This window comes from Leucoraja erinacea, chromosome 6, assembly GCF_028641065.1.
Source record: "Leucoraja erinacea ecotype New England chromosome 6, Leri_hhj_1, whole genome shotgun sequence".
Classification (NCBI taxonomy): Eukaryota; Metazoa; Chordata; class Chondrichthyes; order Rajiformes; family Rajidae; genus Leucoraja; species Leucoraja erinaceus.
Window position 1 is genome coordinate 10,263,278 of NC_073382.1, and position 16,328 is coordinate 10,279,605.

At 42.4% G+C, this 16,328-nt stretch overlaps 1 protein-coding gene across 6 annotated transcripts in view; it reads right to left on the reverse strand.

Moving 5' to 3' along the window:
• LOC129697886 (F-BAR and double SH3 domains protein 2-like) overlaps window positions 1–16,328 on the reverse strand; it is a 213,732-nt gene that overhangs the window by 97,858 nt on the left and 99,546 nt on the right. For 4 of the 6 annotated variants that reach the window (XM_055636595.1, XM_055636597.1, XM_055636592.1 and 1 more), the window contains exons 4-5: window positions 14,952–15,031; window positions 9,086–9,230 (exon numbers count right to left, since the gene is read on the reverse strand). In XM_055636595.1, the coding sequence (XP_055492570.1) occupies window positions 9,086–9,230; window positions 14,952–15,031 (225 nt within the window). The remainder of the gene's footprint in view (window positions 1–9,085; window positions 9,231–14,951; window positions 15,032–16,328) is intronic. The other 2 variants (XM_055636596.1, XM_055636593.1) reach the window with 1 other exon arrangement.

Below are 16,328 nucleotides of genomic sequence, written 5' to 3' on the forward strand. Positions count from 1 at the left end.
TTCCTTCATTCAATATGGTACTCAGACAAAAGACAATATAATAGAAAAGGAAAATAGTGAAGAGTGACTATTATTTCATATTCAGTTCCACCCAAAATGCCAGCCTGGTTAATCTGCAAAACAGAGGGCAGCGTGTATGCTGTTTTTCCTGTTTATCATGCAAAAACAATCAATCAGCTATTTTGTTTGCATAGTTGTAGATAATTAACAATGACCTGTTTAAGGTAGGTTCAAAAACATCCCCATACTCAGTGACAGCAGGATCCACCATGTGAGATGAATGAGACATTCACAACCATGTTCATCTAGAAGTGCAGAAAAGGATGATTCATCTGTTACGTCGGGAAATCCCCTCCTATACAAAAGGTAGTATTAAGACTATTATTCACTCCATGTGAAGACGTATTTCCAGGACTAGCCATGCTAGTACCCAAGCTGTTTGTGTACAATTACAAAAAAAGTCATCCACCTGACAGTACAGAAACAAATAAAAACAGGAAATACTAGAACCGCAGCAGATCAGGCAGCGTTTTTGGAAAGTGAACCATTTAATGTATCGGGTTAAGGCCCAGACCTGGAATATTAACTGTTTCACTTTTCACACGTGCTGCTGAGCATGTCCATTTTATGTTTTTATTTTGGATTTCCAAGATATGCAGTTGTTTTACTTTCCAATGTGGAAAATTGTTTTATGACCCGAGCACACAAAAGCCAAATCCAAACCAGCTAATTACCATCCAATTTACCATCAACTATCTGCCAAGGGATGGAAAATGTTGTCAACCGCCTATCAAGTATTCTTAAAAAGTACAAGACATTGATGTGGGCCAAACATGCAGCAGTGTGTTCAGTTTTGGTCGCATTCTTGCTGGAAAGCACGCAGGGAAGAGTTCATTGATCCACAATTCTAAATGTGTTTCGACCTGAAACGTCACCTATTCATTCTATCCAGAGATGCTGCCTGTCCCGCTGAGTTACTCCAGCATTTTGTGTCCATCTTCGGTGTTAACCAGCATCTGCAGTTCCTTCCCACACCACTATATTGTGGTTGTGCTGGGAGGCATTTACAAAATGCATGCAATTATTCAACAATATCACCTCCCATATCAGTGCCATCTACTCTGCAGGACAAGGACAAGGACAAAATCTCAGAAACATCACCACTTGTAGGTTCTTCTCCAGGTCGCACACACTCTGACCTTTAAAAGCTGTATCAAGAAGTTTGATTGTTTTATGACTGCTGTTACTTCCCCCCCAAAAAATGATAAATTTAGTGTAAAATGAGGAATAAACATAAATGACAACAGGACCCGGGTGGTGTGTCAGCACTTGGATCAGCATCTGCCTGTCTCCACACTGTGTGCCAGCGAGTGTGCACCAAGTTCAGTTCTAAACTGCTGTACCATTTGTCCCACAGGCGCCTAACACCCTACCCTTGCAGAAAGCCTCTGTTCAACGCCTTGGTTTTACACTCCTCATCAACTAGGCAGTGATAAATCACCATTTCATTGCTGCAGAAGTGCCAGCAGAAGAGCACTATAACAGATCAGCATGAATGGTACCCCGAGCTGCATACCGGTCGGTCCAAATGAATTCTCATTTGATCCTTCCTGAATCTAGTGCAATTGGGATTAATAGATACAAAGAAAGGTTGCAGTTGTTAACATAATTTAATCATAAAGTTTATTTTGTTTATCAGATGAATAACAAATGTTAGATTTTATTTGACAATGTCCAATTCATTTTGCACTGCATCCCATGACAGAAAAATACATCATTAAGCAAAACAAAAAACAACAAATATAATCAACAAAATACTCAATTGAATTTGGAAAGAAAATTTTAAAGCTAACATAGAAAGACAGAAATATCGGCCAGCTCCTTCTATTTGCATCGGCACAAAAGTTGAAACCTTCACGTGCAAGTCGTGAAGTTCCAAAGCGGACTATTGCTGTGGAACAACTGCGGGCTGTCGTTATACTCCAGATGGAATTCAGTGAGGAACCACAAATCTCCAGCAATTTTCCAGCAAATTAGGTTGGGAAACCTACCACTGAACTTGTATTATTTGGAACAAACATAGTAGGCCCATTGATTATAATGGGAAAAATTGGCTGGAGAGAAGTGAACAGGGTCAATTTTTGAATAAATAGTTGATTTAAATGTTCAAGAAGGAACTGCAGATGCTGGAAGATCGAAGGTACACATAATTGCTGGAGAAACTCAGCGGGTGCAGCAGCATCTATGGAGCGAAGGAAATAGGCGACGTTTCGGGCCGAAACCCTTCTTCAGACTGATGGGGGGTGGGAGGGAGAAGGAAGGAAAAAGGGAGGAGGAGGATCCCGAGGGCGGGGGGATGGGAGGAGACAGCTCGAGGGCTGAGGAAGGGGAGGAGACAGCAAGGGCTAGCAAAATTGGGAGAATTTAATGTTAATGCCATCAGGATGCAAACTGCCCAGGCGGAATATGAGGTGCTGTTCCTCCAATTTCCGGTGTTGCTCACTCTGGCAATGGAGGAGACCCAGGACAGAGAGGTCGGATTGGGAATGGGAGGGGGAGTTGAAGTGCTGAGCCACCGGGAGGTCAGGTTGGTTATTGTGGACTGAGCGGAGGTGTTCGGCGAAACGATCGCCCAACCTACGCTTAGTCTCCCCGATGTAGATCAGCTGACATCTAGAGCAGCGGATGCAGTAGATGAGGTTGGAGGAGATACAGGTGAACCTTTGTCACACCTGGAACGACTGCTTGGGTCCTTGAATGGAGTCGAGGGGGAAGGTGAAGGGACAGGTGTTGCATTTCTTGCGGTTGCAACGGAAAGTGCCCGGGAAAGAAGTGGTACGGGAGGGAAGGGAAGAATTGACAAGGGAGTTGCGGAGGGAGCGGTCTTTGCGGAAGGCAGACATGGGGGGAGATGGGATGATGTGGCGAGTGGTGGGGTCACGTTGGAGGTGGCGGAAATGGCGGAGTTGTATGTGTGTTGTATTTGCCGGCTGGTGGGGTGAAAGGCGAGGACCAGGGGGACTCTGCTCTTGTTGCGAGAGCGGGGATGGGGAGAGAGAGCAGTGTTGCGTGGTATGGATGAGACCCTGGTGCGAGCCTCATCTATGGTGGCGGAGGGGAATCCCCGTTCCCTGAAGAACGAGGACATTTCCGATGCCCTGGTATGGAAATGTATGAGTTATTGATTTAAATGTATTTGTTTTGTGTTGAAGATGATTTAGTTTCGATAATGTCAGAGTTTTAAACATTCTGTCTTATCCTTGACTCATTAAGATTAGAGGAAGGAATTAACTAAACTATTCTTTAAGCAGTTCAGGGGACTTACCTTTTTGGTTTCAATCATTGAGACCCTACACTATACTGGGCTGTGCTGATCAGCTGAAAGCAGACTCCACAGCGGAAATATGCGCCTCGGAACTGCTCTGGAATCGTTTAGGTTTCAAGGGCGACTGACCAATTCAAAATTCAGTGAAAGTTCTGGGGCAATATCACAAAATTCTTGCATTTCATAATTCACAGATGTTTTAAAACAAGCTAAACTGCCGGCTCACTGAAAATCTGAATAAAACAAACAAACATTTTTTTTGGAAATACTCAGGAGAGAGGATTAGAGTGAATGTTTTATTGGAGCTCAGAAAGGTTAGAATTCAAGTTTCAGAGAAGAGGAGGCTGTAGAAAACAAAGGGAATGTCTGTGATAGGGTGGTGTCCAAGAGGAACAGATTGTTACAAGTGGTTGTGGTGTCCACTGAAAGGTGGTGGTGAAAGTGTGTTGTCTGGAGGCAATACAAATAGAAGAAAATGCACAAGGACAGGGGACAAAATGTAAACAAAGCTGGAATGGTAAAATACAGAACTGTGTAGGTGGTGCAAATCTTAAAAGATATACCCAGACAATCAGGTAGTATCAAGTAGAAAGCGAAACCTGTTAATGTCACAGGTCGCTGACCTTTCCGCACAGCAAGAAAAGCTGGTCATCGCAAATGATTTGATTCAGCATTGATGGCAAGTCATTTGTATTCTTTCCATGTTAGTGTTCTGTAGTAGATGTGCACAAAGCCACCTCGTCTACACCATAGAAACTCACCACAGGTTGAAAAATGCTTTGCAGAACATCTTGCTTAGTCTTAAAATGCGTCCCTCAACTTAATTCAACCCTCCCCTCTACTCCCAGACTTCTGCGGCAAGATTGTTCTGGTGAAGCTCTGCATAGCAGAACGAACAGCATCTTAACATCCAATTAGACACATTATAACCTTCAGTGCTCGACATTCAATGCAACAGTTTCTCAGTTACATTTCAGAGATGGACAGCAATGGTGCTGTATAAATAGACCATAAAACTGGTCAATGCTTAATGGTTTTAGTATTATTGCTTCAAAGTATTTACATTTTATGAAAACTTTCCATAGACCACCAAAAATGTAGATAGCTTTTAATTTCTTCGTTCAGTTATAAATCAAGTTAACAGCAGCTGAACAGATGGCAAGTTGTTGGCTTACATTATTTTTAAAAATACATCCCTTAATAATTAATTTTTTTTTGTTCTGTTCTCATGGTCTCCAATCAAGACGCATTCTAGAACTCCACCGTGTACTTCTTGTTTCAAAAACCTAGACTGAAACCTCCTAAATAGTTTATTTAATAAAACAAATACATGTCAGTCAGCTAACAGCACTAGGCACCATAAAAAGGGGTGGGAAGGATACATAGAAAATAGGTGCAGGAGTAGGCCATTCGGCCCTTTGGGCCAGCACCGCCTTTCAATATAATCATGGCTGATCATCCAAAAACAGTACCCAGTTCCTGCTTTCTCCCCATATCCCTTGATTCAAACTCTCTCTTGAAAACATTCAGCGAATTGGGCTCCACTGCCTTCTGTGGCAGAGAATTCCGCAGATTCACAACTTTCTGGGTGAAAAAGTTTTTTACTCATCTCATTCCTAAATGACCTACCCCTTATTCTTAAATGTGACCCCTGGTTCTGGACTCCCCCAACATCTGGAACATTTTTCCTGCATCTAGCCTGTTCAATCCCTCAATAATTTTAAATCCTGGGATTATCACATTGTAACGTGCAAACTCCCACACAAGGCCATTCCGTTCACTCTTATTCTCCCATCTCTCTCTCGCCCTCTGTATTTTCCCTCCCCCCCTCCCCCCCCCCTCTCTAGTTTGAAAGCTCTTAAATACAAGTTAGGCTGAAGAAGTTAACTTAAGGTTACGCTTTAGTGGGAGGGGGTTTAGTTTAGAGATACAGCGTGGAAACAGGCCTTTCCGTCCACTGGGTCCGTGCCGACCAGCGATCCCTGCACATTAACACAATCCCACACCCACTAGGGACAATTTTTACATTTACCAAGCCTATTAATCTACAACCAAAGATCTCGGAGAAAAATCATGCAGGTCACGGGGAGAACGTACAAACTCCGTACAGACAGCACCTGTAGTCGGGATCGAACCCGGGTCTCCGGCGCTGCATGGCAGCAACTCTACCGCTCCGCCACCGTGACCGCCCTAGGGTGGTCCTGTGGTTTTGCCACACACAGGAAAGCATGATATGATTACCTACTGTAACAGTGTTTGTACAATGCAAACTATTACTAAGATTAAATTGTCATTGCAAGCAAAAACAAAATATTGTTGTTGCTGGAAATCTGGAAGTAAAGCTGAAAATGGTGGGAATACTCAAGTGGTCAGGTATTTGTGGAAGGATATAGGGTTCAAAAGCAAAGTAATGCAGATTCTAATGAAAAGTCATCAAACTAATACATTAACTGTTTCTCTCTCCCCAGACTTCTGCAGCAAGATTGTTCTGTTGAAGCTCTGCGTAGCTGAACGAACAGCATCTTAACATCCGATTAGACACATTATAACATTCAGGGCTCGAAATTCGTGGTCTATTACTGTCACATATACTGGAAAGCATTATTCATGTGCTATCCAGTCAAATATTATGTGACTTCAATCATATCATATACAAGTACAACAGGTACAGACAAGGTAAAGACAAATACTGGAGTGCCGAATATACTGTTGCAGCATTATAACACTACAATTACAGAGAAAAAGTCCAAGGTCCACAATGAAGTGGGTTTAAAGATCACGACTACGCCCAGGCTTATGGAAGGGCTGTTCAGTAGTCTGACAGCAGTGGGGACCTGATATCTGACATTGAGCATTTTCTTCACTCATTCTTCACTTAACATTAACAAAAGAGCTGTATTTCCTTAACATTACACTTCCATGTGTATTGGAAGAACCCACAATACTTGCATTAAAAATACTCCGTTCTCAGTTTAGTTTGTACTGAGGTACAGGGGTCACAGCTTAAGGATAAAGGGGAAATCCTTTAAAACCGAGATGAGAAGAACTTTTTTCACACAGAGAGTGGTGAATCTCTGGAACTCTCTGCCACAGAGGGTAGTTGAGGCCAGTTCATTTGCTATATTTAAGAGGGAGTTAGATGTGGCCCTTGTGGCTAAGGGGATCAGGGGGTATGGAGAGAAGGCAGGTACGGGATACTGAGTTGGATGATCAGCCATGATCATATTGAATGGCGGTGCAGGCTCGAAGGGCCGAATGGCCTACTCCTGCACCTAATTTCTATGTTTCTATGTACAGTGTGTGCTCTAACCAGTCAGTGGAAAGACCTATTGCTCTGAAACTGGAAAATCTGTGATCTGACAAGCCTACAACACAGGCAAATCTCTCATCACGAAAGTAATCCATGGCAAATGGGCAGGTTCTGCCTCTGATCCAGCACAGTAAGGTGGGGGAATAAAGAGAGACAGCAACCCCCCCCCCCTCCCCCCACCCTTTGCAATAAGGGAGGAAATTGTGTAACAGTGTAATTACAGAACATTATTAAAAATGTTTCATGTAAGGTAATAAGAATGTAGAACATAGAAAAGCACAGGAACAGCCCTTCTGCCTACAATGTCTTGCCAAACATGATGCCAAGATAAATAATCTCATCTGTCTAAAAATGATCCATATCCCTCCATTCCCTGCATATCTAGTTCAAGTTCACATTTATCTAAAAGCCTTGAAAACACCCCTATCGTTTCTACCTCCACCATCACCTCTGGCAACGCTTTCCCGTCACTCACACCCTCTGGAAAAAATTGTCCCGCACATCTCCTTTAACGATTGCTCCTTTCACCTTAAAGCGGTGTTCTTAGACTTTGGTATTTCCACCCTGGGTGAAAGGTTTCCCCATCTATTCCTTTCATAATTTTATATACATTTATCAGGTCTTTCCCCATCTCCAGCATTCCAGAGAAAATAATCCAAGTCTGTTCAACCTCTCCTTATAGCCAACACCCTCTAATCCAAGCATCATTCTGGTGAACCTTTGCACTCTTTCCAAAGCCACCACATGCTTCCTGTAATGCGGCAATCAGAATTGCATGCAATACTCCAAATGAGGACAAACCAAAGTCCTATAAAGCTGCACCATGATTTCTTGACCAATGATGGCATGTATAACATACAATTTCTTAACCAATCTACTTGTACTGCTTGTACCGGGAGATCAGGTAGGTTAAGAAGGACTGATCGGAGAGGTTCAGCGAAACGATCGCTGTGCCTGCGCTTGGTCATACGGATGTAGAGAAGTTGATAAGAGGAACAGTGGATGAGGCTGGAGCAGGTGCAAGTGAACCTCTGCCTCACCTGGAAAAACTGCTTAGGTCGGCGATCGTTTTGATGGACACCTCCGCTCAGTCCGAACTCCTGGTGGCTCAACTTTAACTCCCCCTCCCAATCCCACACTGACCTTTCTGTCCTGGGGCTACTGTGTGGGGGCCTGAAGATAATTCCCATGAGGGTCTTTTGCCCTCAGTTCTATCCACAATGACTCTACATCTTCTGATTCTATGTCACCCCTCGCAAGGGACTGAATTTCATTCCTTACCAACAGAGCTACCCCACCCCCTCTGCCCACCCGTCTGTCTTTTCGATAGGACATATAACCCTGAATATTCAGTTCCCAGCTCCGATCCTCTTGCAGTCATGTCTCTGTAATTCCCACATCATACCTACCAAACTCTAACTGACCCGCAAGCTCATCCGTGAGTTTTCTTATAGTTTGCACATTCATAAGACTTTTAATACGGTATTCACCTCCCCTCTCACACCTATTTCACCTGACACCATCTTATCCTTTCTTGAGCTTTCCGTCACATTAATCCGGGTGTCTTTCGTAACTTTTCCAGTACTCTCTTTCCCTTTAACTCCATACTTATACTTTCAATTTGTCGACCCCTCCACCCCGCTATTTAGTTTAACCCCACCCGTGTAGCACTAGCAGCATGGACTCGGTGGGCTGGAGTGCCTGTTTCCAAGCTGCATCTTTAAACTAAATGATTTGCAATTGTCAAATTTCTGTCCACTGAGGATGGTAAGCATTGCTGAGGGCTAAAATGTCACCCAAGTTTCAGGAGGTTGGAATTCCACAGTTGAGGATATCACAATACAGTAGTGTATTGCACGACAATATAATTATTCTTTGTTTATAATGACACCACAAAAAAACTTTAAAAAATTGTTGATGATGCAAAGTTAAAAGATGGAAGGAAAAATTCAACTTTGAAGAACTAGACCAGCAAACAGATAAGAATGTGTGATCACTCAAACCACAACAACATTGCCTTAAAAATGCACTAAAAATAGTGACAGAACATGCTGTCAAAATGCCACATTTATCCAATAGTTTTGACTCTCCAGAAAGTAACTGCATAAACCTGTACACCAAAATTTGTCAACAATAAGGTTCATTGAAGTAATGAGAAACTGCACTTGAAACTGAATATTTCGCTACATTCAAACTGCTAAACTTCCATCTTGCACAATGCTATCATGAAGATAAGACAGTTACTCAATGGCAGCATTTGCAAGTGTGAAAAAGTCAGTTGTTTTTCAATTGTTTCCTTTTTCCGTCTGCACTGTTGGTATAAATAAGTGAAACAAACTTAAATGCAAATTTACACGACAGAAAAATGGAATTTCAAAGATTGTAAGCCTGCATAGATCTCAATGGCATTAGTCACAAAAAAAGTTATAATTATATTAATTTGCAAATACCTTTTTCAGCTGCTGTTCTTTAATACTTTTTACAATTTTAGCAGGTTCCAAGATATGATTCCTATAGTTTTCAGATGCTATGATTCGAGACTGGGCCAAATGTAAGGTTCCTTCTAGATACGACTTCCATACGGCAAGAATGCTACTGCAATTTAAAAAAAAAACAAATACTTAGAATGTTGTAGTACATGTACGTTTTATTCTCCTCCACTTTGTGGTGAGAAATTAAGATTTTTTTCTACTGTTTACATTTAATGATACTTTTGTCAGGAATTGATTTACTACATCCGATATGGCACAAATGAAATTAGCTCTATTTGTCATTAAATATAAAATGTATGAAAGGATGACAGGAAAATCAGGAGAACCACTCCAGTACGCAATACATTCAATATAACAGACCATAGGTAGGTGGGGAAGGGGGGGAGAAATGGTGTCCATTATTGTCAATTGACTGTTACAGCACAGTTAAGGTATTATCATTGATTGGAATGAAACCATGGTTAATACACAAAAGAGACACAAACTGCTGGAGTAACTCAGCGAGTCAGGCAGCATCACTGGAGTACATGGAGAGGTGACGTCGGGACCCTTCTTCAGAATGATTCAGTCCACTGAGTTACTCCAGCACTTTTGTAGTTTCACCTTAAAACTAGGCGCCCTTGCCATACGTCTGCACCAGCGGGCCCTTCTTCATAGTTTCAAGTGGCTGTTGTTGCAGCTCATGTTGCAGCCTCTGGGGACAGTGATTTCTTCAGGCCGCTGCCAACGACAACACGTGCTCAGTCACTGTGGGTCTCCCTCCCCTATCTCCTGCTGCTGCTTCCAACGTGGAGTATGACTTCGGGAGAGGGGGAGGCAGATGAACAAGGCCAAGTAGACAGAGCAACAGGAGGAGGAGGCAGAATTAGAGGTGTAGGGGATAGACTGTGAGGACAGCGTGACGGGAGGAGGCAGCGGTGGCAATAGACCGAGAAGCAGACAAAGCCACCGCTGACAACATGGAGATAGGGGAGGGATCCCCATAGTAACCAAACTCATCCTGTCAGTGGCAGAGGCCTGAAGCAAGCGCTGTCCCCAAGGGGCCACATCAACAGCCGTGTTACCTGGCCGTGCGGTGGGCAAAGAAGGGCTCGCTGGTGCGCCTTACAAGTTGGGGGTGGGGTTGGAAGCCAGGATTATGGTGCCAGCTGGGGTGACATTGGTAGCTCCCTCTGCTACATCCAAAATCCGTTATAAAGGGGTCCCTTAAAACGAAGGTTTACATTTCATTTTAATTAGTCTTACTTCACTGTATCTCTGAAGCAAACATCTGTAAACTTCTGATCTGAATTCTTAAAAGTGTCAGTCATCAGATTAAAATTCGAATGGAAGAGTGAATTCGTTGTCTATGAAAACGCCCACGTATAGAAAAGGGTCAGCCAATGGCAATGGTATATTTGGATTTACAATCGGCCATTGATAAGAGAGTTATACATAAAATCTTAATAGATGGAATTGTGCAAATAATTGCTTGCCTAATCTGTGATTAGCATTGATGTAGAGGAGGCCACATAGAGAGCGCCAAAGGCAATGGATGAGGGTGGAGATGCAAGTGACTGTGTCTTATCTGGAAGTGCGGTTCAGGTCCTCATCCAGTAAGTTCCTGCACCTCTTCCCTCAGCCGCTTCAAAGGTCTTAACAGCGCATCCTAGTGACACCCCCGTGCACCCTCTACAATCTCATTCGATGATCCCTATTTTATTTTTCCTACAATTAATGTCGCTTTTTGACAATTCAATATATACACATATACACACACATATATATACACATATACACACACACACACACACACACACACACACATATATATATATACACACAAATAATATATACATTATATAATGAAACTGATGAGTTATGCGAGCGAAGCACATCTACATAAATGAATGATAGCTGAATGCATTAATGCAGCATTTGACAGCACAGGGTTAACCACATACCTAATGGTGTGGCGCTATCACCGTCACCTTCAAGATTTCCATGCTGAATAATTTAACATGGAAATCTGGAGTTGTTATTAGTAATTTGGCGTACCTTTGTGGACTGCATGTTTGCAATCTAATCAATTCTTTGTAGAATAAAAGCTAATATTATGGGATGGAACTGTGCTACATATTTTGAGTTACTTGAAAAGAGAAGGGGGGGAGGGGGAGGGGGCCTAAAAAGACACATGATTACATTATGATCTAACAAATGGGTACCCTACTGCCATAGGTCACATAGGGAAGCACATAATCGTCAAAAAATATGACAGGGGAAGAGGAGGGTAGAGTTGTGAGGTGATGAGGAGAGAAAATCTTCAGCAAGGATTAAGAACAGATACACTGTTGATTGGTAGTTCCAAGTGGCAGATTCCGACGTCTCAGATGCAGTCAGACAGTCCCCCTCCCATCTCATTAGTCAAGCTATAGCATTTACGGATTACATTTTCCAAGGATATGCAAGAGGAGAAAAATAAATAGTTTCCACTGAATAGAAAGATGGCAACCCAAGGAACAAGGTTACAGCACCAAACAAGGAGAATAAACGTCAGACAGCTTTCTACTCACATTGCAACACTCTGGCAAAAGTTGAAAGTGAATAATCTTATGTACTTGAGAAACTGCAGGTGCTAGAGTCCTGAGCAAAGAACTCAGCTGGCCAGGCAGCATCTATGGAGGGAAATGTTGATTTTTTTTTTTTTGAAGCAGCAGCAGTTGGAAATAAAAGGGTCAAGAGGGGTTAGGCCTGCATAGGGTGTCAAATAGGAAGAGGGGTGCTGGAGACAAGAGAAGTTGTCACCAGGGCAAGGACTATTTGTCGAAAAAATAGGTACAGGAGGCGATGGAAATTTAATTTTGCCCAGATAGTCAATCCTACAGGGCCTGTCCCACTTGGCCGTCATTTGCACGTCATGCAGATGGCACGCGAAGATTTTGTATATCACAAAATCCTGCAACGCCGCGCGTCACTGCGTATGTCATCACGCACCATGCTCGCGTAATGCGTACCATGCGTGCATCACGTGCTTGTCACGACGCGCGTGCCGTGACGCGCAAATGATGTTGCTTAAATTACGCGCAAATCACGGCCAAGTGGGACAGGCCGTTACAGGAAGATTAACTAATTCTCCAATTTCAGGTTGATGCCCAACCTCCCCTCATCTAACCAGCTTGCCTCTCTTCCTTTCTTTTCACTCCCCCTCCATTCTCTACCCCCAATTTATTTATTTTCCTCCATCCACTCATCACCACTCTGGGTTTCCCCCACCCTTCATCGTTCTCTTCTACTCATTCTCATATTCTACATTTTTCTCCCCACCTTCCATTCTTATCAGTTTGCACCATTTGTCAACTCCACTTATCATCTTCAGCCTTGGTAACTATCTCCACCTTTCTCTCCCCATGTGCCTCATCTGCCATTCAACCCCACCACCTGGAGCTATCTATCACAAGCCAATTGTTGCCCCGTCAAATCTTTCTACCAGTTATCTCCCTTCTACTCCATTAGTCTGACAAAACGTCCCATCCCAGAACATCACCTGTCCATTTCCCTCCACAGATGCCTCCTGACCCACTGGATTCCTCCAGCAGTTTGCTTTATGCCCAATAGGTGGGACTGACATTTGTTGCTTGCTTCCATGCAAATGGCTGAGAAGCATCAGATCCATTCGGAACGACCATCTACAGCACAATTCACCTGGATTCACCCTCCACTTGCAAGCTCTTGCCCCACCCCTTCCCCTCACATGTTTCTACCTGCTATCACCCCTCTATTCCAGTCTTGAAGAAGGATCATGACCTGACGTGATTAGTCCATTTCCTTCCACGGATGTTACTTGACCCATTGAATCCCTCCAGTGGCTGCTTTTGTTTGCTCTGTATTATATGTCATGTGGGCAGTCAGTTAGAAGAGTTGATCCATAATAAGAAAAATACAAACATGCACCTGATGGACGACAACCAAATCCTTGATCGATAATTCTGTGATAACTGTGATATAAAACAACTGACAAAGGTATTACACCAGCACACATCGTTGACTAATGTTTTTGAGAGGCAACTGAACAAGGTCCTAGAAAGATTAAATACCAAAACAGCATGTTTCTTCTCCAGAGAAAATCACAGCAAGAATAAGATTGCAAGATTGAAGGAACCAAAAATTTAAAAAATGTAATGGAAACAATTTTTGAAAAGATAATGCTGTGTTTGCAATCATTTGAGGAATAACTTACATAAGCAGTTAAGAATTATGCTCACCCTGAAGTCATACCAAGTCATATAAAATTGAACAATTATTACATAATACAAACTTTTTTTAAATGAAATGAAATATATTAAGAGTGGGTGTGCCAAAAATAAATGCAAACACTTCAGCAATAAACTGCTTTTAAGATGATCTTAAAGATGCAGGGAATTATCTGTACAGTTCAGATAGTTTTTGACCAAACCAGTTGATCATCTTGCGATAAATGCTGCAAATAAAGAATATTGTCATCACAAAGTACTTATTATACTTTAAATGTTATACTTCTGACCGACATCTACTACAAATCCACTGACTACCATGGCTATCTGGACTACACTCCTTCCTACCCTGCTTTCTGTAAGGACTCTATCCCCTACTCCCAATTCCTCCGTCTACGATGCATCTGCATCCAGGATGAGGTGTTCCAAAACAGGGCATCAGAGATGTCCTCATTCTTTAGGGAACGAGGATTCCCCTCTTCGACTATAGATGAGGCTCTCACCAGGGTCTCCTCTATATCCCGTAGCTCTGTTCTCACTCCTCATCCCCCTCACTCATAACAAGAAGAGTCCTCCTTGTCCTCACCTTCCACCCTACCAGCCGTCATATACAACAGATAATCCTCCGACATTTTCGCAACCTCCAACAGGATCCCACCACTGCCGACATCTTCCCATCTCCTCCCCTTTCGGCTTTCTGCAGACCGCTCCCTCCGTAACTCCCTGGTCAATTTGTCCCTTCCCACCCAAACCACCCCCTCCCCTGGTACTTTCCCTTGCAACCGCAGGAAATGCTACACTTGTCGCTTTACCTCCCCCCGTTACTCCATCCAATGACCCAAGCAGTCTTTCCAGGTGAGGCAGAGGTTCACCTGCACCTTCTCCAACTGCATCTATTGCATCCACTGTTCTAGGTGTCAACTGCTCTACATCGGCGCAGGCTTGGCGATCGCTTCGGCCAAAATGTCCTTTCAGTTCACATTAACCAACCTGATCTCCCGGTGGCTCAGCACTTCAACTCCCCCTCCCATTCCGAATCCGACCTGTCTGTCCTGGGACTCTTCCCTGGCCAGAGTGAGTCCACCGTAAATTGAAGGAGCAGCACCTCATATTTCGCTTGGGTAGTTTACACCCCAGTGGTATGAACATTGACTTCTCCAATTTCAAGCAGTCCTTGCTTTCTTCCTCCCTTCCCCCCCCAGCTCTCCCACAGTCTACTGTCTCTGCCTCTTCCTTTCTTCTTCCTGCACCCCCCCCCCCACATCAGTCTGAAGACGGGTCTTGATCCGATACGTCACCTATTCCATAGATGCTGCCTCATCCGCTGAGTTTCTCCAGCATTTTTGACTACCTTTGATTTTTCCAGAATCTGCAGTTCTTTCTTAAACAATACTATACTTTAAATATCAGATTTATGAAATGACAATTTAACACCACATTCTAGCATCTCATCCAAATGTTGAATTATGTACGAAAGTGCAAGAACAGTTTGAAGACAGGGACAACCAGCTCATTCCTATTCACACAAAATGCAAACTAAAAACATGCAATAAACACCAATTGGACTTCAGTTAACATTTTGCAAGAAACTTTACCTGTTTTGCTCACTTCTTTCGTCAATCTTTATTCCAATCAAATCCCTCTTGAGGTATTGGGTGGTCAGCTTCTGGAGAGCCTAAAATCATACAAATAATTTGAGGATTTTGAAATAAGTTTATGGACTGTGAAATACTGGTTCTTAAACACAGCATAGATTATCTTTTAAGCCAGTTAAAAATAATTTCAACTATCTAGTAGAAAATTACTAATATATCTTTCAGATTCATATTCTCTACCGTAACCTTATTCCACTATATTCTAAATGAAATATTTTGTAGAATCAATTTGTATTTTGTGCCTATAAAACAAATTTAAAATAGAAATCAAGTAAACAAGATATCCATACATCTAAGGTTTGTACTAGTGTGATTAAAAAAAAAAAGATTTAAACTATACATTTGACAGTGGAGAAATGTAAAAATATGCTCAATGCAGGCAAGATGTTAAAGGAGAATATAAATAATATGTGTGCACAACAGATCACAACATTTTTGAAATGGGAGGGCTGGGAATAATATAATCCACGAGAATAATTCAAAAAAGGAGGCAATGTAAACCGTTGACAATTACAAGTTTCAGACAGCTTTACAGCACAATTTGTTGTGATCTGATTGAAATATTTGCACTCACCAGCTTTCATTTGCACTTTCTGACCTATTGAGGCCAGATGTCCTGCATGAACTTGAGATAATTGAACCTTTTACTACATTTAAAAGTGAGCGTGAGTGTGAGTGTGTGTGTGAGCGCGTTTGTGTGTGTGTTTGCGTGTGTGTGCGTGCCTGAAAAATCGCCTAAATGGGACAGGCCCATTACTTTCCACCGTATGTCTGGACTATCGAAATGATAGCAGCACAGTGGTAATAGAAAGAACATTTCATCCAGCAATATTGGTTGTTTTCCATTCCTGGTTCCTCCTAAGGAAAACAACCCATTCGACTACAATATTAGTAAATTAATTCAAGGTCTGAAAAATCTTTGTTTTTTTCTTTGTTCTACTACAATATGGTTTGATTGTATTCATGTATCATATTATCAGATTTGATTGGTTTGCACACAAACAAAAGGTTTTCAGTGTATCTTGCTATACATAACAATAATAAACCAACACCAATAAACTGCCATCTAATTATTCAAAATTCCCAATATTTCAGCATCTGGTGGTATTTACAGAACACCCTTTTAGCGATCCCGAGCCAGATTACCTGTGCTCCTTTTAAAATTATCCAGTTCACTCAGAAATTATAATATTGTGCAACGTCTAAATTAAGAAGTTTGTTGCAGTTAACTGCCATTCTCCATCTCAGTCCAACCTGAATGTGGCCTTCATACCAGCTTTGAAAAATGCCCCTCGACCCACCACAACTGTCTATAAT